Source organism: Oncorhynchus mykiss, chromosome 9 (genome assembly GCF_013265735.2).
Source record: "Oncorhynchus mykiss isolate Arlee chromosome 9, USDA_OmykA_1.1, whole genome shotgun sequence".
NCBI lineage: Eukaryota > Metazoa > Chordata > Actinopteri > Salmoniformes > Salmonidae > Oncorhynchus > Oncorhynchus mykiss.
The window spans coordinates 46,228,840-46,250,524 of record NC_048573.1 but is presented as its reverse complement, the minus strand read 5'-3'; the positions used below and the strand labels follow the sequence as shown (position 1 = coordinate 46,250,524).

At 42.1% G+C, this 21,685-nt stretch overlaps 1 protein-coding gene across 7 annotated transcripts in view; it reads right to left on the bottom strand.

Annotated features, from left to right (window-relative positions):
* Positions 1–581: 581 nt before the first annotated feature.
* Positions 582–21,685, bottom strand: part of ccdc30 (coiled-coil domain containing 30) — a 42,548-nt gene continuing 21,444 nt past the window's right edge. For all 7 annotated transcript variants that reach the window (XM_021615911.2, XM_021615914.2, XM_036988147.1 and 4 more), the window contains 9 exons: positions 16,900–17,109; positions 16,031–16,188; positions 9,504–9,669; positions 8,920–9,041; positions 8,421–8,562; positions 7,987–8,123; positions 4,416–4,539; positions 4,254–4,321; positions 582–3,225 (listed from right to left, as the gene is read on the bottom strand). In XM_021615911.2, the coding sequence (XP_021471586.2) occupies positions 3,027–3,225; positions 4,254–4,321; positions 4,416–4,539; positions 7,987–8,123; positions 8,421–8,562; positions 8,920–9,041; positions 9,504–9,669; positions 16,031–16,188; positions 16,900–17,109 (1,326 nt within the window). In that variant the 3' untranslated portion in view covers positions 582–3,026. The remainder of the gene's footprint in view (positions 3,226–4,253; positions 4,322–4,415; positions 4,540–7,986; positions 8,124–8,420; positions 8,563–8,919; positions 9,042–9,503; positions 9,670–16,030; positions 16,189–16,899; positions 17,110–21,685) is intronic.

Below are 21,685 nucleotides of genomic sequence, written 5' to 3'. Positions count from 1 at the left end.
AGTCTAGTAAACATTTTGATTTTTTCCGCATGGAATATCCAAACTGTAATCTGTATATTAATGAACTGTTAACCCATATTCTCTATGAAAAGATATGTGTAGATTTATTACACCTCTTTCTTTGTGATTTCATATAAAGTTTAGACAACTTAATATGCACACAAGACTGAGAAGTAAAACTAATATCAATGTTTTAAAAAAAACTTTATCTTTACCTTGTTTAATAAACAGACAGTTAAACAAAAAAATTGTACTGCATAACTTTGATGAATCATTTAAAACCAAACAGTTTGCAGCCACACAGCATGTAAAACATGGGTTGAATATTGTATTCACCATTCAATATCGCAACATTTATCATCAACAACATGACTGTTTGACCTTCTGTTCCAAGATATGACCTGGAGTTTATTCATTAGGAACCAGACAGAAGCAAACAGTCAAAACGGGGAGGGACTAACCTGAACTTGTCCAATAAGAAACTCACATTTTCAGTTGCCCAAATTTTTTGCTTCTGTTTGGCACTAATGAATACACCCCAAGTGCGCTTAAACTAAACAAAGGAATGAAATACACATGGGAAGATTGAATGACCTTTATTTATGAAAATACATGATTATCTTTATAAAAAAAATCACATTTACATTAGTACCTAAAAGTTCATGTTAATTACTCTAATGAATATGACTGTTAATAGCAAGCATTATTTGTACATTGATATTCCCTCTCAGTTTAGCAGCAGGACAGAGCATTACACTTTATCATTACAGGCACCTTGAAGACAAAATGGAGGATTACAAAGCATATCATACCATATTATTTAATGTACATTCCTTGCTGAATCAATCTCTAAAGGCTACAGTGAATGATTGTAAGTTGTCAGTGGCTAAATAAAAAGGTTAAAATTCCATGTTTATAAAACATTGCTAAATTAAATAATCGCTTTGTGGTTAAAACATCTAAGAGTCATACTACACAAACTTACAAATCTACAGTGAAAAAGAAATGCATTACTGTAACAGATGATCAAATGATGTGTATACTGTGAATATGGTATTTTCCAAGACTACCAAGCAGGCCCTAACCTCGACAAGATATTAATGTCACTCCCACAAAAGTTACATAAAAAATAAGCAGCTTTTTTTTCTTTTTAATGATAAAGTAGCTAAAAACCCTGACCTCTAAATGGGCATGCAAGTGGATCCCATTCAAAGCAAAACAAACTATTGTAAAACTTGCTATCTTTCTTAAAATGTTTAACCTTTATTTAACTAGGCAAGTCAGTTAAGGACAAATTCTTATTTTACAATGACGGCCTAATCAGGACGACGCTGGGCCAATTGAGCGCCGCCTTATGGGACTCCCGATCACGGCCGGTTGTGATACAGCCCGGGATCGAACCAGGGTCTGTAGTGACGCCTCTAGCACTGAGATGCCGCGCCACTCGGGAGAATCTCTTACATAAGAGACAACAAAACTGTATTGTTCGCCATATTAAAACGCATTTTAGTTAAGAACATAATGAACAGAGGTATAGTATAGTCTACACCAGAGTACAGGTTTGTAGTGGTTTGAGTGATAATATTAGGATTGCTAATAATGGCTATTTGAAAGCCAACAATCTGCTTCTTAGCATTAGGCTACACACACATACTGTATCTGCCTCATTACAACACATCCAGTTGTATGTAACATTCTCGCCCTCGTAACACCATTGGTCCACTCGATAGAAAACACGTTTGTAAACTTAACAGATACGCCTTGAACCACGTTAAGACTTAATCTCAGAAAACATCCTAAAACATATTACAATCCCAAAAGGCATGAGTTTTTCATAGAAAATAAAATGCCAACAATGGATTTAAGTTCAATCCTACAGCTACCGTTTCACTGCCACATTCCTCAGAATGTAAACCAACTCGAGCATGTTCTAAAAAAAAAAGTGATCATTTCAAACGGCTCTTTCACACCACTGTCATGTAATTGTTACTATGGTACATTGATGTCAGACACATGCAGTAAGGTCCAAAAGTATTTGGACAGTGACAAATGTTTTGTTGTTTTGCCTCTGTACTCCAGCACTTTGGATTTTAAGGGTATTTTCATCCATATTGGGTGAAACGTTTAGAAATGACAGCACTTTTTGTACATAGTCCCATGATTCTAGGGAACCAAAAGTTTTAGGGAAAATGTACTTATGGTATTTATGCCTTTTGGACCTCACTGTATTAGTGTAGAAATTGTGATGCTAGTATCTAGATCAATTTTTAAAAAGTTACCAGTCTTTTCCTTGAATACAAAGACACATATTTGATTCAATGTAAATGTAGTCATACCACCTCCAGACCTTCATAAGGCTCCATGTTCAGTTTGGCCTTATTTTCTGAATATAAAGACCATCGTAGCATTTGGAGGATTTAAAATTAAGTGCATCCACATTTAGTGCATCCAAAAAAGACCATATCTTAGTTCACTAGTTACTTCCACTTCCAATCGAATAGTTGCACTTAAGCTCAAATCACACAAGTCACTGTTCAAAATACTATTTTCAATGTTTGCCATTGACACACTCCCACAGACTTAACCAGCCAAACCCCCAAAAGCTCACTTTTCAAACATCCCACTGTGAACACAAGGGAGATAAGGCAGCAGCTGCAAGCCAAATGAGGGAGTCAGTGGTATAATTCCACAATTCAAACTGTGTTCCACAGGCAAAGCAGAAAAGACCATGAATTGCCGTTATAGTGGAGGCATCGCATTAACAATTCTCACAACTGTCTATTTTGTACACAATGAAATAATTGTCTTGTAAAATCAACACTCAGGTCAACACCTCAAAGGTAAGTAACAGTAGCCTCAGCTTCCAGGCTTCCTTAGAGACTTGGAAGAATGGTAACGCAAAGACTAGAGTAACAGTGACAGACTCTCCTGTGGTCAATGGAGCAGTCATTTTGTATACCAGGGTCCTCACCACCCTTTAACCCCTTCCTCATACCTAGTCACCACCAACCCTAATCACTTTCTGGTCACTGGTCACTCTCCTCTGGGTCTTTGGTGTCTGGGGGAGCTACAGGGGAGGTGAGGTTCAGGTAGCCCAGTTCAAAGGACTGCAACTGGGAATGGGGCGTGGAGGACGACGTCTGGATGCCCTCCACGCGCTCGCCCACCTTCACCCGGCAGATGGCATTGAGGATGCCCAGAGGGTCACATGCACCTGATGTCAGACTGCAGACAGACAGACAGGTGGTTACTGTAAGAACAATGGATGAATGGTGCCAGAAGTTATGAATGACCTTGCTACAAGTGCAGTTAAAATGTTGTTCAAGCCCAGAGCAGTCACAATGTTGAAGAGCAGCTTCAAATAAGAACATACAAGCAAGTCATGTAGTATGCCCTGAGTATATTTATGACCAAAAATATAAAAAACATGGGCCCAACACTTTACACAAGTGTTGGTCCCATGTTTCATGAGCTGAAATAAAAGATCCCAGAAATGTTCCATATGCACAAAAAGCTTATTTCTCTCAAATGTTGTGCGCACATTTGTTTATATCCCTGTTAGTGAGCATTTCTCCTTTGCCAAGATAATCCATCCACCAGACAGGGGTGGCAAATCAAGAAGCAGATTAAAAAGCATGATATTTACACAGGTGCACCTTGTGCTGGGGACAATATTAGGCCACAAAAATGTGCAGTTTTGTCACACAACACAATGCTACAGATGTCTCAAGTTGAGAGAGCGTGCAATTGGCATGTTGACTGCAGGAATGACCACCACAGCTTTTGCCAGATAATTGAATGTTTATTTCTCTACCATCGTTTTAGAGAATTTGGTAGTACGTCCAACCGGCCTCACAACCGCAGACAATGTGCATGGCGTCGTGTGGGGGTGAGTGGTTTCCTGATGTCAACATTGTGAACAGAGTGCTCCATGGTGGAGGTGGGGTTATGGTATGGGCAGGCATAAGCTACGGACAACGAGCACAATTGCATTTTATCGATGGCAATTTTAATGCACAAAAATAACGTGACAAGATACTGTGAGGACCATTTTTTTAAGGTGACCCGCAGATGCATATCTTTATTCCCAGTCATGTGAAATCCATATATTAGGGTCTAATGAATTCATTTCAATTGGCTGACTTCCTCATATGAACTAACTCCGTAAAATGAATGAAATTGTTGCATGTTGCACTTATATTTTTTAACTATAACTATATGCAATATATTGTATGCATCTATGCAATTTGTACCTTAATGTTGACTTATGAAGGATGCTGTCGTTCGCAAGACTTTCAGAAGGAAACATTTTCTTGATATCCTGGGGGGGGGGGGGGGGGGGGGGGCAGATGAAAAATTAGTTAGGAAAACATGATGCTCTTTTGTGCCAATGTCAGGGACCATGGGATTGGTACCTCTAGGTTGCAGAGCGATTGTGATTGAACGTTCCTCAGAGCCCGCTCTAGCGTTCCGACTTGATTGGCCAACTTTAAAGTTCTTTCCTGAAGTTGTCTGTTCTCCACCTCCAGAAAGTTGACCCTGAAAGAGAAATTTGGTAAAAGACCAAGTCCATAGCACGGCAAGAACAGCTCAAATAAGCAAAGAGAAATGACAGTCTATCATTCCTTTAAGACATGAAAGTCAGTCAATGCGGAAAATTTCAAGAACTCTGAAAGTTTCTTGAAGTGCAGTCGCAAAAATCATCAAGTGCTATGATGAAACTGGCTCTCATGAGGACCGCCACAGGAAAGGAAGACCCTGAGTTACCTCTGCTGCAGAGGATGAGTTCATTAGAGTTACCAGCCTCAGAAATTGCAGCCCAAATAAATGCTTCAGAGTTCAAGTAACAGATACATCAACATCAACTGTTCAGAGGAGACTGTGTGAAATCAGGCCTTCATGTTTGAATTGCTGCAAAGAAACCACTACTAAAGAACACCAATAAGAAGAGACTATCTTGGGCCAAGAAACACGAGCAATTCACATTTGACCAGTGGAAATCTGTCTTTTGGCCTGATCTCCAAATTTGAGATTTTTGGTTCCAACTGCCGTATCTTTGTGAGATGCAGAGTAGATGAACGGATGATCTCTGCATGTGTAGTTCCCAACGTGAAGCAAGGAAGAGGAGGTGTGATGGTGCATTGCTGGTGACACATTGATTTATTTAGAATTCAAGGCACACTTAACCAGCATGTCTACCACAGCATTCTGCAGCGATATGCCTTTTTCAACAGGACAATGACCAAAAACACTACTCCAGTCTATGTAAGGGCTATTTGACCAAGAAGGAGAGTGATGGAGTGCTGCATCAGATGACCTGGATTCCACAATCACCTGACCTCAACACAATTGAGATAAGTTGGACAGCAGAGTGAAGGAAAAGCATCCAACAAGTGCTCAGCATATGTGGGAACTCCTTCAAGACTGTTGCAAAAGCATTCCTGGTAAAGCTGGTTGAGAGAATGCCAAGAGTGTGCAACGCTGTCATCAAGGTAGAGGGTGGCTTCTTTGAAGAATCTCAAATATAAAATACATTTTTTATCTGTTTAACTCTTTTTTTGGCTACTACATGATTCCATGTGTTATTTCATAGTTTGTCTTCACTATTATTCTACAATGTAGAAAATAGTAAAAAGGAAAGAAAAACCCTTAAATGAGTAGGTGTGTCCAAACTTTTGTCTGGCACTGTACCTTAAGGGACAGTTCGGCAAAATTACATACTGTAAAACCTGTATTAATAGCCCAGGAGTTTATTTGCTTAAATCACTGAACACAACTGCCGTTTATTAGAGATAGGCTTCTATTTGAGCCAGTCTTCCATTTCCTTAATGCACACAGCTTTTGCTCATTTGCATAGTTATTTGTTTAATTCCAGCATTCACGTCCAGCATTTCAATACATTTCTTAATTTCCTGCACTAATGTGTTATCATTTACACACTGTAACCACGTTTCCATCCAGAGTTTATGCGAGTCATACTATATTTAAAAACAATCACAAAAGTTGCAGTACAATTTTTTAAATGCTGACAGAACTTGTTTGTTCAACATCTTCATGTCTGTAAAATGAAGTGTGAAAAATGGTGGTGGAAAATATTGAAATAATAATCATATAGAAGTAAGCTTTGAGGCACGCGATGATATGGTGTGTGGTTCTCCCATTACAACTCAGGGAAAACATGCAGTTTATTAGGCTACAGAAGAAATAAGTCATGATGAATTTCACAGGGTGGTGAAAGTGAATGGTGGGTCTTGATGCTCCTTTCCAATAAATATCTAGGGTCTTGTTTTACTGACATGTTCGATGCTTGACTGCCATTTGACCCCCAAAAAATGCTGACCACAACACTTGCGTTGCAAAATAAATGTAGTCATACATGTTATTCAATCATTGCACCCACGTGCGTCAACAAGCGTTGGAGTAGCCAGGCGCTAAAATAGAACTTGGTTCTATTTGTGACGCTTGATGCGCAGCAAGTACCGCCGCTCCCATCTCCTCATTGGTTTTTAGGAGCATATACCCACGTGGATGTTTGAAAGATGAACTGAGGTCCACCTTCCAGTCCAGTTGGTAGTGGTAATGCACCTTAAAAGTTGGTTGCCAACCGTCATATAAAGTCCAAAGAAGAAGAAGCCTGAAAGAGGATAGATTTCTAGAAACAAACTTTTACCCTTTTATCTGTGGATTATTTGTTGGAGTAGAGGACCTTGTGCATATCAGGTAAAATAACAACCCAATGTTTATATCCCAGGACAAATTTGCTAGCAACAGCAAGCTAGCTAGCTAAGATGCCATAAATGTTTAATGCTTTTTGACCTGTCCCCAAATTAATATAGATGGTTCAGAGTTCGTTTTGATATTTCAACCTGCGTGTCCTGATCGCGTCTGCTGTGGGTGGACAAAATCAACATACGCGCGATGGCGGCGCACGAGCGGTCTGGCCAGCATGTTAGGCTATCCATAATAATCTCATCATGTAGACTAGACTACCTGCACAGCCTACCCACACAGTATATGCGAGCTGTTGGCTAGTGCACACGTACCAAGACCATAGTAGGCACACTTGCTATTTAACGCAACAGTTGTGACAAAAGCTGTTGAAAATGCGATAAAAAGACATTGAACTTTAGATTTTTTTTTGGTACATGAAAACATAAGCGAAAAAATACATTTTGTCTGCACTACATCATCACGCAGTGATTATTTATCCACAACCAGTCCGTTTGGTGGAAACACCACTGGTGGAAAAATGCAAATATTTTCTTTATGCTTTAACAAAAAATATTCACATAAATCTGTCGCCAATTTAATGGAAACCTAGTTAATGTCATTTTTCTTTTGTCTTAGTATACCGCCATAAAAATAATAATAATATATTACTTTTCCTTGACAGAATAATTTGACTGCAGTTGTACTTCCACCACTAGAGGGCGATCTGCCAATTACTGACTGTTTTCTTCTAGCCAGTTAGCTTGCAGTTCTCAGCTGTTGGCAGCCAATGGCTAGTTGTTTCTTACTGCCGATAAAAATGGATGATTGACATTCTTTTGAGTCAATACTGAATTATTTAATGGAACAAATCAAACCTCAAACAATTCATTAAGATCCTGTGTTTATTTGAAACAGGGATTTATTTGCTGAAATGCCCGGCTTTTAAAAAAGGGACAGGCCGCTATTCGCGTTTAATTGAAGTTTTACGGTATTTAGATATGTGTTTCCTTACCTTGAAAGCAGTCTATGGAGAAGCAGTGACTGAAATTCACACGTTGGTTTTGTGGAACTTTCCCTAATTTCGCTGAACTATACCCAGGTGACTATGTTACAGCCGGAGTTGCGTGTGGTGAATACATTCACATCAACACTTGACCAAAAGACACACTCCTTAATTTGGCAGCCCCACCTTGCTTTAACTACTTATTACAAAAATAAGGAATGGGGCTGGAGAAATGTAACCACACGCAAATTCATAGATAGAGTACTCAGTACCTGTGCTGAACATTGGAGGCCTTTCTCAGGCCGTTGCTCCCCATCTCCTCTGCCTCGCTCATCCTCCTCAGAAGTTCTCTCTTCTCTACCAGCAATTTTTCATTCTCCTCCATAACTGTCCTGATCCAGTCTTTCTCCTGCATACCATAAGAGAGGAAGAGAGGTAGAGTCCTTCAAGGCTATCATCACTATTATTACTACTACAGCAACTGCTCATGCCACATCTCAATGCCCTCTTAGTCAACAGACACTGTGACACTACAGATGTCAATCTTTTCAAAAAGGGCAGACAAACCCATCAAGGGATGTTGAAAATTAGCATATAGCATCGGATGATTGTTACTTCAATGTGTCAATGTGTTTGTACCTGTCCCTGTTCATGAAATGAACCATGAAACCAATGAAATGACTGACTGATTGACAGACAGACTGACCTTGTGGGAGAGGCTGGAGGCCAGGGCAAGGTCGTTCTCCAGTTTCTGGATGGTGCGGTCTCTCTGGGCCGTGGCCATCAGGAAGATCTGCTTGGCCTTCCTCAGCTTGGTCTTGTGCTGCGACTGTTTCTCATTGTACTTCCTGTAATGTGGAACGGGGAGGTGGGAGAGATGTTGGAGCGTTCATGATGTGTCATTGAGGTGTAGTTTAATATTAGTCTATAGTGTTTATGGTATTCATGGAGGAAGTCATCTTAATGTTTGTGTACAGTAAGTCGCTGGAGAGGTTGGTGGTGTGTGTGAGCAAATGTGCCCTTTTATTTATATATATATATATATTCCCTTTTCACACTATTGTGCACAAACTACCCGAACTGTGCTGACTGATATTTCCTTTCCAGCACAGTTCCAGCAACTGTGGTGGGATATGTAGCCAGGCCAGTTTGGTACAGTACTGTGAAAATCCTTTTATAGGCTACTTGATGAACAGGCTTCTGACCTGATGTAAGTGTCCAGCTGTGTGATGACCTGCTGGAGCTCCTCCTGGAGCCGTTCACTCTCCTGCTGACTGGCCACCAACTCCTCTCCCAGCTGAAGACACGACCTCTGGCTCTCTCTCTGCTGCAGACCAGAGCATGCATACGCAAAACACAACGTTCAATCTGTACTCCTTTTACTAGGGTTGACCCCATGGAGTCGAATTGACGAATATCAAATTATACAAATTACCTGATTTGAATAGTCATGAAATGACGTTTTTAACCTGAAGCTCGGCCTTTAAAAATACATACACTACTCAAAACATTAGCTTAAAAGGTGAATGAGGGCAGAGAAAAGTAACAGAACTACGGGATTGGAAACTCGCTTCAGAGGTAGATCCTGTAGGTATACTATTTGAGATAATTTCAAAAACATTAGCTGGTCACCAGTGAGCTTCCATGTTGCCATGGAACAAATAAAAAAGTCCCAAAAGTGCAAACCCCACGCCCCTGGCATTCTTGACAGACTAAAACAAACGCTCCAAGTTTTTGAAAAAATATCAAATAGTATTTGAACCCACGTATGGGCCCAGTATCTACTGACCTCCTCTCTGGCCTTGCCATGCTCGGCTTCCAGGACAGCTAGGCGTGTCTCCAGCTGCTGTGTGAGGTGTCTGAGCTCTGAGTTGTTGCGTCCCAGTGATACCTCCTTCCCCCTCAGAGAACGCACCTGCTGCTGCAGCTCCTCCTCCCTCTGCTCCAACAGCTTCCTGTTTAAGGGGGCAGTGATGTGGGGACATGAGATACAGCCATAGTGAGATCAGGCACTCGGTGTTAGGTGATGGTCCTTTTAAAAGTGGCATCCTTTTTAATATAAATGTGCACCGTTTTTGCACTGAAATTCTCGCACTGGCTCGATACACACACTACAACACTACCCACACACACTACAACAAACATAGACGCACACTACATACAGTGTCTTGCGAAAGTATTCGGCCCCCTTGAACTTTGCGACCTTTTGCCACATTTCAGGCTTCAAACATAAAGATATAAAACTGTATTTTTTTGTGAAGAATCAACAACAAGTGGGACACAATCATGAAGTGGAACAACATTTATTGGATATTTCAAACTTTAACAAATCAAAAACTGAAAAATTGGGCGTGCAAAATTATTCAGCCCCCTTAAGTTAATACTTTGTAGCGCCACCTTTTGCTGCGATTACAGCTGTAAGTCGCTTGGGGTATGTCTCTATCAGTTTTGCACATCGAGAGACTGAATTTTTTTCCCATTCCTCCTTGCAAAACAGCTCGAGCTCAGTGAGGTTGGATGGAGAGCATTTGTGAACAGCAGTTTTCAGTTCTTTCCACAGATTCTCGATTGGATTCAGGTCTGGACTTTGACTTGGCCATTCTAACACCTGGATATGTTTATTTTTGAACCATTCCATTGTAGATTTTGCTTTATGTTTTGGATCATTGTCTTGTTGGAAGACAAATCTCCGTCCCAGTCTCAGGTCTTTTGCAGACTCCATTCTTCCAGAATGGTCCTGTATTTGGCTCCATCCATCTTCCCATCAATTTTAACCATCTTCCCTGTCCCTGCTGAAGAAAAGCAGGCCAAAACCATGATGCTGCCACCACCATGTTTGACAGTGGGGATGGTATGTTCAGGGTGATGAGCTGTGTTGCTTTTACGCCAAACATAACGTTTTGCATTGTTGCCAAAAAGTTCCATTTTGGTTTCATCTGACCAGAGCACCTTCTTCCACATGTTTGGTGTGTCTCCCAGGTGGCTTGTGGCAAACTTTAAACGACACTTTTTATGGATATTTTTAAGAAATGGCTTTCTTCTTGCCACACTTCCATAAAGGCCAAATTTGTGCTATGGACAGAGTCTCCCACCTCAGCTGTAGATCTCTGCAGTTCATCCAGAGTGATCATGGGCCTCTTGGCTGCATCTCTGATCAGTCTTCTCCTTGTATGAGCTGAAAGTTTAGAGGGACGGCCAGGTCTTGGTAGATTTGCAGTGGTCTGATACTCCTTCCATTTCAATATTATCGCTTGCACAGTGCTCCTTGGGATGTTTAAAGCTTGGGAAATATTTTTGTATCCAAATCCGGCTTTAAACTTCTTCACAACAGTATCTCGGACCTGCCTGGTGTGTTCCTTGTTCTTCATGATGCTCTCTGCGCTTTTAACGGACCTCTGAGACTATCACAGTGCAGGTGCATTTATACGGAGACTTGATTACACACAGGTGGATTGTATTTATCATCATTAGTCATTTAGGTCAACATTGGATCATTCAGAGATCCTCACTGAACTTCTGGAGAGAGTTTGCTGCACTGAAAGTAAAGTGGCTGAATAATTTTGCACGCCCAATTTTTCAGTTTTTGATTTGTTAAACAAGTTTGAAATATCCAATAAATGTCGTTCCACTTCATGATTGTGTCCCACTTGTTGTTGATTCTTCACAAAAAAATACAGTTTTATATCTTTATGTTTGAAGCCTGAAATGTGGCAAAAGGTCGCAAAGTTCAAGGGGGGCGAATACTTTCGCAAGGCACTGTACACTCACACAAACATATTGATGCCACTCACTCACACACTCCTCACATATGCTGCGGCTACTGTTTATCATCTATCCTGATTGCCTAGTCACCATTACCCCTACCTACATGTACATATTACCTCAATTACCTCGTACCCCTGCACATTGAGTCGGTACCAGTACTCCTTGTATATAGCCTTGTTAATGATATTTTATTGTGTTACTATTTCCTTGCTAAACTTTTCTTACTTATAACCATTTCACGGTAAAGTCTACACCTGTTGTATTTGGAGCATGTGACGAATAAAATCTGATTGAGCTACGAGTCTCTTTTTTCAATGTGATCCCTGGAGGCCTTTTCTTCTGTCCTACAGCTCACTCAATGATCTTTAAAGGCTGCGGGGGTAAAAGCAATATAGTAGTGAGTGAGAGAGAGAGAAGATCCAAAGTAGTGTATTTTATAAAGTGCCCTGGTGTGCCTCAGCAGACTATTATTCTCTGACTGTAGAGTACCACCGTATGAGTTATAATTCCCATAAAACATAGCAGTCAGTTTTTCCACCATTCATTTTTTCCATAGAGCATTTTAAAAACACTTAAAATAAGAGCTGCTTCTCATCTAGGCTTACCCTGGCGTGATGTTTTGATAGCTGTGTAAAAGCCAATTTATGCTTGATCGGAAAATGTGGTCTAATGCTCCGTATGGACGGTGGTGACGCAATTGGGAGCCTCCGGAGGCACGCAGGGGCCAAATTGAGCTCCGCACCGACTCTCGAATTTTGTAACAATGCGGAGGGCTCCATATAGCTCTGCATTGACATAATTGGTTGATGGTAGGTGAGGGCGGGAGGTCCTGTATAAACACAAACTCACTTCCTTGACAACAGCATGAAGTACAGTATGAATGCCCTGATTTCTGCACGGCCAATGCAGACGGACGATTGACCATGCAGCGCCATGTCTTGTCTTGTTGAGAACAAGTTCTCCTTTACAATTGCGACCTGGCCAAGAAAAAGCAAAGCAGTTCGACACATACAACAACAGTTACACATGGAGTAAAACAAACATACAGTCAATAATACAATAGAAAAATAAGTCTATATACAATGTGAGCAAATGAGGTGAGATAAGGGATTCCAAAAAGTTTTGGGACACTGTAAAGTCCATGGATAAGAAGAGCGCCTCCTCCCCGCTGCCCACAGCACTGAGGCTAGGTAACACGGTCACCACCGATAAATCCATGATAATCGAAAATTTCAATAAGCATTTCTCAACGGCTGGTCATGCCTTCCTCCTGGCTACTCCAACAGCTCCGCCTCCCCCGCAGCTACTCGCCCAAGCCTCCCCAGCTTCTCCTTCACCCACATCCAGACAGCTGATGTTCTGAAAGAGCTGCAAAACCTGGACCCGTACAAATCAGCTGGGCTAGACAATCTGGACCCTCTTTCTAAAACTATCCGCCGCCTATTACCAGCCTGTTCAACCTCTCCTTCGTATCGTCCGAGATCCCTAAAGATTGGAAAGTTGCCGCAGTCATCCCCCTCTTCAAAGGGGGTGACACCCTAGACGCAAACTGTTACAGACCTATATCCATCCTGCCCTGCCTATCTAAAGTCTTCGAAAGCCAAAAATCACTTAAGTTGGAGACTTATTTCCCTCACCAACTTTAAACATCAACTATCTGAGCAGCTAACTGATCGCTGCAGCTGTACATAGTTAATCTGTAAATAGCCCACCCAATCTACCTCATCCCCATACTGTTTTTGTTTTATTTATCTCTACTTGCACATCATCATCTGCTCATTTATCACTCCAGTGTTAATCTGCTAAATTGTAATTATTCGCTCCTATGGCCTATTTATTACCTACCTCCTCATGCCTTTTGCACACAATGTATATAGACTTTCTTTTTTCTACTGTGTCATTGACTTGTTTATTGTTTATCCATGTGTAACTCTGTTGTTGTCTGTGTCACACTGCTTTGCTTTATCTTGGCCAGGTCGCAGTTGCAAATGAGAACTTGTCCTCAACTAGCCTACCTGGTTAAATAAAAGGTGAAAAAAATAGAGGTAAAGGCAAAAAAAAAAAGGCCAATGTGGCGAAGTAAATACAATATAGCAAGTAAAACACTGGAATGGTAGATTTGCAGTGGAAGAATGTGCAAAGTAGAAATATAAATAATGGGGTGCAAAGGAGCTAAATAAATAAATACAGTAGGGGAAGAGGTAGTTGTTTGGGCTAAATTATAGATGGGCTATGTACAGGTGTAGTGATCTGTGAGCAGCTCTGACAGCTGGTGCTTAAAGCTAGTGAGGGAGATAAATGTTTCCAGTTTAAGAGATTTTTGTAGTTTGTTCCAGTCATTGGCAGCAGAGAACTGGAAGGAGAGGCGGCCAAAGGAGGAATTGGTTTTGGGGGTGACCAGAGAGATATACCTGCCGGAGCTCGAGCAGAGGTAAGGGGGGGCCTTTACCTAGCAGGGTCTTGTAGATGACCTGGAGCCAGTGGGTTTGGCGACGAGTATGAAGCGAGAGCCAGCCAACGAGAGCGTACAGGTCGCAGTGGTGGGTCGTATATGGGGCTTTGGTGACAAAACGTATGGCACTGTGATAGACTGCCTCCAATTTATTGAGTAGGGTATTGGAGGCTATTTTGAAAATGACATCGCCAAAGTCGAGGATCGGTAGGATGGTCAGTTTTACGAGGGTATGTTTGACAGCATGAGTGAAGGATGCTTTGTTGCGAAATAGGAAGCCAATTCTAGATTTCATTTTGGATTGGAGATGTTAGATTTGAGTCTGGAAGGAGAGTTTACAGTCTAACCAGACACCTAGGTATTAGTAGTTGTCCACATATTCAAAGTCAGAACCGTCCAGAGTAGTGATGCTGGATGGGCGGGCAGGTGCAGGCAGCGATCGGTTGAAAAGCATGCATTTCGTTTTACTTGTATTTAAGAGCAGTTGGAGGCCACAGAAGGAGAGTTGTATGGCATTGAAGCTCGTCTGGAGGGTTGTTTACACAGTGTCCAAAGAAGGGCCAGAAGTATACAGAATGGTGTCGTCTGTGTAGAGGTGGATCAGAGACTCACCAGCAGCAAGAGCGACATCATTGATGTATACAGAGAATAGAGTCGGCCCAAGAATTGAACCCTGTGGCACCCCCATAGAGACTGCCAGAGGCCCGGACAACAGGCCTTCCGATTTGACACTGAACTCTATCAGAGAAGTAGTTGGTGAACCAAGCAAGGCAATCATTTGAGAAACCAAGGCTATCGAGTCTGCCGATGAGGATGTAGTGATTGACAGAGTCAAAAGCCTTGGCCACATCAATGAATATGGCTGCACAGTATTGTTTCGTATCGATGGCAGTTAAGATATCGTTTAGGACCTTGAGTGTGGCTGAGGTGCACCCATGACCAGCTCTGAAACCAGATTGCACAGCGGAGAAGGTGCGGTGGGATTCGAAATGGTCAGTAATCTGTTTGTTGACTTGGCTTTCGAAGACCTTAGAAAGGCAGGGTAGGATAGATATGGGTCTGTAGCAGTTTGGGTCTAGTGTGTCCCCCCCTTTGAAGAGGGGGATGACCTCAGCTGCTTTCCAATCTTTGGGGATCTCAGACGACACGAAAGAGAGGCTGAACAGGCTAGTAATAGGGGTTGCAACAATGTCGGCAGATAGTTTTAGAAAGAAAGGGTCCAGATTGTCTAGCCCGGCTGATTTGTAGGGGTCCAGATTTTGCAGCTCTTTCAGAACATCAGTTGACTGGATTTGGTAGAAGGAGAAATGGGGAAGGCTTGGGCGAGTTGCTGTGGGGGGTGCAGTGCTGTTGACCGGGGTAGGGGTAGCCAGGTAGAAAGCATGGCCAGCCGTAGAAAAATGCTTATTGAAATTCTCAATTATAGTGGATTTATCGGTGGTGACAGAGTTTCCTATCCTCAGTGCAGTGGGCAGCTAGGAGGAGGTGTACTTATTCTCCATGGACTTTACAGTGTCCCAGAACTTTTTTGAGTTTGTGTTGACACAAATTGACAAAACACCTGTTAGCAAAGGTGTCAGCTAGAGATGACATGCAGGAGCCTGCAGGGATTTGTAGTTTTGCATGATGTCTACTTTGATGCTAATTAGCATTTTCAAATCAGAGTAAATAGAGCCAAATATATTTATAAAAGAGTCACCTTGTCCGAGAGAGATTTACATGTTTATCAAAACGTCACACCAGGGTAAGCCTACACAAACACAGCCCTTATTTTAAGTGTTTCTAAGTGTTTTTAAGTGTTTTTCCCCTATGGGGAAAATGTATGGTGTTTGACAGCTAGGTTTTATGGGTATTATGACACCTCCAATGTGTGGCTCTGCACCAACCCTCACTATCACACACACACTACGAGTTGGAAAAGGAACCAGACTAAATTGAATTGAAATGAGTTAACCACTTGGGGGCAAATCCATTGACATCAATTCATGACTAAGTGAAAATTTGACTTACGTGGAAGTTACCAATCGCCCCTTGACCAGTGCGGGTCAACGGGATATTCAGCTATCCAATGCCTCTGCTTTCTTTATACTAGTAATCACCTCTGGATCTGGTCCTCCAGCTGTCTGGCTCGGAGAGAGGAGAGGGTGTCGGACATGTCCCTACTGTCCCTCTCTAGCCGGCTGGTCTCCCCGGCCCGGGCTTCCTCCAGACGAAGCTGGTGGTGGGCACTCTTCAGCTTCTGCTGCAGCTCCAACACCTACAGAACACAGCCAGGTCACAGCAAGGGGTTCACTTACATGAAATAATATACATACTTTTGGGAGGGTCCAAAAAGCTTTATAGTTTAAAAAGTATAAATATTGGGTGAAATACCTGATAACTTACACAATAGAGAAAAATACCTCTTGAAGGTCCTACTGGCAGCCAGTAAAAAGGCTATCACTAAGAAATGGCTACAAAAAAGACCCTCCCACAGTAACACAATGGATAGACATTGTAAAATAAATACACCACATGGAGCGTATGACCTTTGCTTTAAGAACACAAGAAGAGAGGTTAGGAATACTGGGAAAAATGGGTTTCATACTTGAAAAAGGTCTAATTCAAAGATGTAACTAATATGATGAAGGTATGACGTGCACTGTAACTTCCAGGTCTTTTTTGTTGTTCTTTTATTTTACTTTATTTGTGTTCCTACAATAAAAACAAAGTATAAAAAAAGAACTAAAAAAAAAAGTCTAAATAATAGCAAAAAAACGTAATGGCAAACTAAGTTGAGCCAAGCTGCATATTATAAAGTTAGATTGGTGTGTCTAGCTTAAACTGTTGAAGAGCAGGATGTGTTGATGTGTTTGCACTGAAAGGACAAATGTTTCTGTAAAATATGATGAATCAAAAACCCTAAATGGCATGTTCCACTATCGCTAAGCAATCATGATGGCTCAGTATTGAGTGAGAACTGAGGAACCTTCTTGTCTGCGGAGATGACGCGGACTCTCTCTGCTTGAAGCTCCTCCTGCAGGCTTGCGTTGGTGTTGCGGCTCTGTCCGCTGCGGGCCAGCTCCAGTTCCAGCTCTCGGAGCCTGTGCTGCAGCCGCTCCATCTCCGCAGCCTGCCCCGAGCCACTCTTCTCTGCCTGGGAAAGCTTTGCCTGGGCCTGCTTTAGCTCCGCACACACCTGGGAAAAGAAGTCCACATTTCGAAACCCCAAAGCACAAAATGACTGTGTACTAAAACTCCAAATGTAAGTGTGGTGAAGATAATTACCTCTCACACACAATGACAATAAGTGGATGAGCAGATGGGTCTGGGCATGGGTGGTGATGTAAATGTTTGTGTGCGTCTGTATGTTGTCGTTTGTATGCGTTTGTTTTGTATTGTTAAAAAATATACATTACTGTTCAAAGGTTTGGGGTCACTTAGAAATGTCCTTGTTTTTTAAAGAAAAGCACCTTTTTTATCCACTAAAATAACATCAATTGATCAGAAATACAGTGTAGACATTGTTAATGATGTAAATGACTATTGTAGCTGGAAACAGCAGATTTTTATGGAATATCTACATAGGTGTACAGAGGCCCATTATCAGCAACCATCACTCAATGGCACATTGTGTTAGCTAATCCAAGTTTATAATTTTAAAAGGCTAATTGATCATTAGAAAACCCTTTTGCAATTATGTTAGCTGTTTTCATCCAAGATCTCAGCGATCACTCCCTCACTGCCTGCATCCGTAATGTGTCAGCAGTCAAACGAACTCCACTCATCACTGTCAAACGCTCCCTGAAACACTTCAGCGAGCAGGCCTTTCTAATCGACCTGGCCCGGGTATCCTGGAAGGATATTGACCTCATCCCGTCAGTAGAGGATGCCTGGTTATTTAAAAAAAAATGCCTTCCTCACCATCTTAAATAATCATTCAAGAAATTTAGAACCAGGAACAGATATAACCCTTGGTTCTCTCCAGACCTGACTGCCCTTAACCAACACAAAAACATCCTATGGCGTTCTGCATTAGCATCGAACAGCCCCCGTGATATGCAACTTTTCAGGGTAGATAGAAACCAATATACACAGGCAGTTAGAAAAGCCAAGGCTAGATTTAAGCAGAAATTTGCTTCCTGCAACACAAACTCAAAAAAGTTCTGGGACACTGTAAAGTCCATGGAGAATTAGTACACCTCCTCCCAGCTGCCCACTGCACTGAGGATAGGAAACTCTGTCACCACCGATAAATCCACTATAATTGAGAATTTCAATAAGCATTTTTCAACGGCTGGCCATGCTTTCTACCTGGCTACCCCAACCCCGGTCAACAGCACTGCACCCCCCACAGCAACTCGCCCAAGCCTTCCCCATTTCTCCTTCTCCCAAATCCAGTCAGCAGATGTTCTGAAAGAGCTGCAAAATCTGGACCCCTACATATCAGCCGGGCTAGACAATCTGGACCCTTTCTTTCTAAAACTATCTGCCGAAATTGTTGCAACCCCTATTACTAGCCTGTTCAGCCTCGCTTTCGTGTCGTTTGAGATTCTGAAAGATTGGAAAGCTGCCGCGGTCATCCCCCTCTTCAAAGGGGGTGACACTCTAGACCCAAACTGCTACAGACCTATATCTATCCTACCCTGTCTTTCTAAGGTCTTTGAAAGCCAAGTTAACAAACAAAGCCACGTTCAAGGTCCTAAACGACATCATAACCGCCATCGATAAGAGACATTACTGTGCAGCCATATTCATCGACCTGGCCAAGGCTTTCAACTCTGTCAATTACCACATCCTCATTGGCAGACTCGACAGCCTTGGTTTCTCAAATGATTGCCTCGCCTGGTTCAACAACTACTTTTCTGATAGAGTTCAGTGTCAAATCAGAAGACCTGTTGTCTGGGCCTCTGGCAGTCTCTATGGGGGTGCCACAGGGTTCAATTCTTGGGCCGACTCTCTTCTCTGTATACATCAATGATGTCGCTCTTGCTGCTGGTGAGTCTCTGATCCACCTCTACGCAGACAACACCATTCTTTATACTTCTGGCCCTTCTTTGGACACTGTGTAAACAACCCTCCAGACAAGTTTCAATGCCATATAACTCTCCTTCCGTGGCCTCCAACTGCTCTTAAATACAAGTAAAACTAAATGCATGCTTTTCAACCGATCACTGCCTGCACCTGCCCGCCCGTCCAGCATCACTACTCTGGATGGTTCTGACTTAGAATATGTGGACAACTACAAATACCTAGGTGTCTGGTTAGACTGTAAACTCTCCTTCCAGACTCACATCAAACATCTCCAATCCAAAGTTAGATCTAGAATTGGCTTCCTATTTCGCAACGAAGCATCCTTCACTCATGCTGCCAAACATACCCTCGTAAAACTGACCATCCTACCGATCCTCGACTTGGCGATGTCATTTACAAAATAGCCTCCAATACCCTACTCAATAAATTGGATGCAGTCTATTACAGTGCCATCCGTTTTGTCACCAAAGCCCCATATACGACCCACCACTGCGACCTGTACGCTCTCGTTGGCTGGCCCTGGTTTCATACTCGTCGCCAAACCCACTGGCTCCAGGTCATCTACAAGACCCTGCTAGGTACAGTCCCTCCTTATATCAGCTCACTGGTCACCATAGCAGCACCCACCTGTAGCACGCACTCCAGCAGGCATATCTTGCTGGTCACCCCCAAAACCAACTCCTCCTTTAGCCGCCTCTCCTTCCAGTTCTCAACTGCCAATGACTGGAACAAACTACAAAAATCTCTGAAACTGGAAACACTTATCTCCCTCACTAGCTTTAAGCACCAGCTGTCAGAGCAGCTCACAGATTACTGCACATAACCCATCTATAATTTAGTCCAAACAACTACCTCTTCCCCTACTGTATTTATTTATTTAGCTCCTTTGCACCCCATTATTTCTATTTCTACTTTGCACATTCTTCCACTGCAAATCTACCATTCCAGTGTTTCACTTGCTATATTGTATTTACTTCGCACCATGGCCTTTTTTTGCCTTTACCTCTCTTATCTCACCTCATTTGCTCACATTGTATATAGACTTATTTTTCTATTATTGACTCTGTTTGTTTTACTCCATATGTAACTCTGTTGTTGAATGTGTCGAACTGCTTTGCTTTACCTTGGCTAGGTCACAATTGTAAATGAGAACTTGTTCTCAACTTGCCTACCTGGTTAAATAAAGGTGAAATAAATAAAAAATCTGGAGCATCAGCATTTTGTGGGTTCGATTACAGGCTCAAAATGTTCAGAAACAAAGACCTTTCTTCTGAAATTCATCAGTCTATTCTTGTTTTGCGAAATGAAGGCTATTCCATGTGAGAAATTACCAAGTCACTGAAGATCTCGTACAACGCTGTGTACTACTGCGTTCACAGAACAGCGCAAACTGTCTCTAACCAGAATAGAAAGAGGAGTGGGAGGCCCCAGTGCATAATTGCGCAAAAGGACAAGTACATTAGAGTGTCTAGTTTGAGAAACAGATGCCTCACAAGTCCTCAACTGGCAGCTTCATTAAATGGTACCTGCAAAACACCAGTCTCAACATCAACAGTGAAGAGGCGACTCCGGGATGCTGGCCTTCTAGGTAGAGTTCCTCTGTCCAGTGTCTGTGTTCTTTTGCTCATCTTAATCTTTTATTTTAATTGGCCAGTCTGAGATATGTCTTTTTCTTTGCAACTCTGCCTAGAAGGCCAGCATCCCGGAGTAACCTCTTCACTGTTGACGTTGAGACTGGTGTTTTGCGGGCACTATTTAATGAAGCTGCCAGTTTGATGTTATTTTAAAAATGGACAACAAAAAAAAGTGTTCTTTCAAAAACAAGGGCATTTCTAAGTGACCCCAAAATTGTGAATGGTAGTGTACAATCGTGGCCAAAACTTTTGAGAATAATACAAATGTTAATTTATTAAACTCTATAACTCTAACTTTATTAAATTCATAAAGTCTGCTGCCTCAATTTGTATGATGGCAATTTGCATATACTCCAGAATGTTATGAAGAGTGATCAGATGAATTGCAATTAATTGCAAAGTCCCTCTTTGCCATGCAAATTAACCAAATCGCCCCCCCAAAATTCCACTGCATTTCAGGCCTGCCACAAAAGGACCAGCTGACATCGTGTCAATGATTATCTCGTTAACACAGTGTGTTGACAAGGACAAGGCTGGAGATCACTCTGTCATGCTGTTCGAGTTCGAATAACAGACTGGAAGCTTCAAAAGGAGGGTGGTGCTTGGAATCATTGTTCTTCCTCTGTCAACCATGGTTACCTGCAAGGAAACACGTGCCGTCATCATTGCTTTGCACAAAAAGGGCTTCACAGGCAAGGATATTGCTGCCAGTAAGATTGCATCTAAATCAACCATTTAGAGAACTTCAAGGAGAGTGGTTAAATTGTTGTGAAGAAGGCTTCAGGGCGCCCAAGAAAGTCCAGCAAGCGCCAGGACCGTCTCCTAAAGTTGATTCAGCTGCGGGATTGGGGCACCACCAGTACAGAGCTTGCTCAGGAATGGCAGCAGGCCAAGACTTTTGGAGGATGGCCTGGTGTCATGTAGGGCAGCAAAGAAGCCACTTCTCTCCAGGAAAAACATCAGGGACAGAGTGATAGTCTGCAAAAGGTACAGGGATTGGACTGCTGAGGACTGGGGTAAAGTAATTTTCTCTGATGAATTCCCTTTCCGATTGTTTGGGTCATCCGGAAAAAAGTTTGTCCAGAGAAAACAAGGTGAGCGCTACCA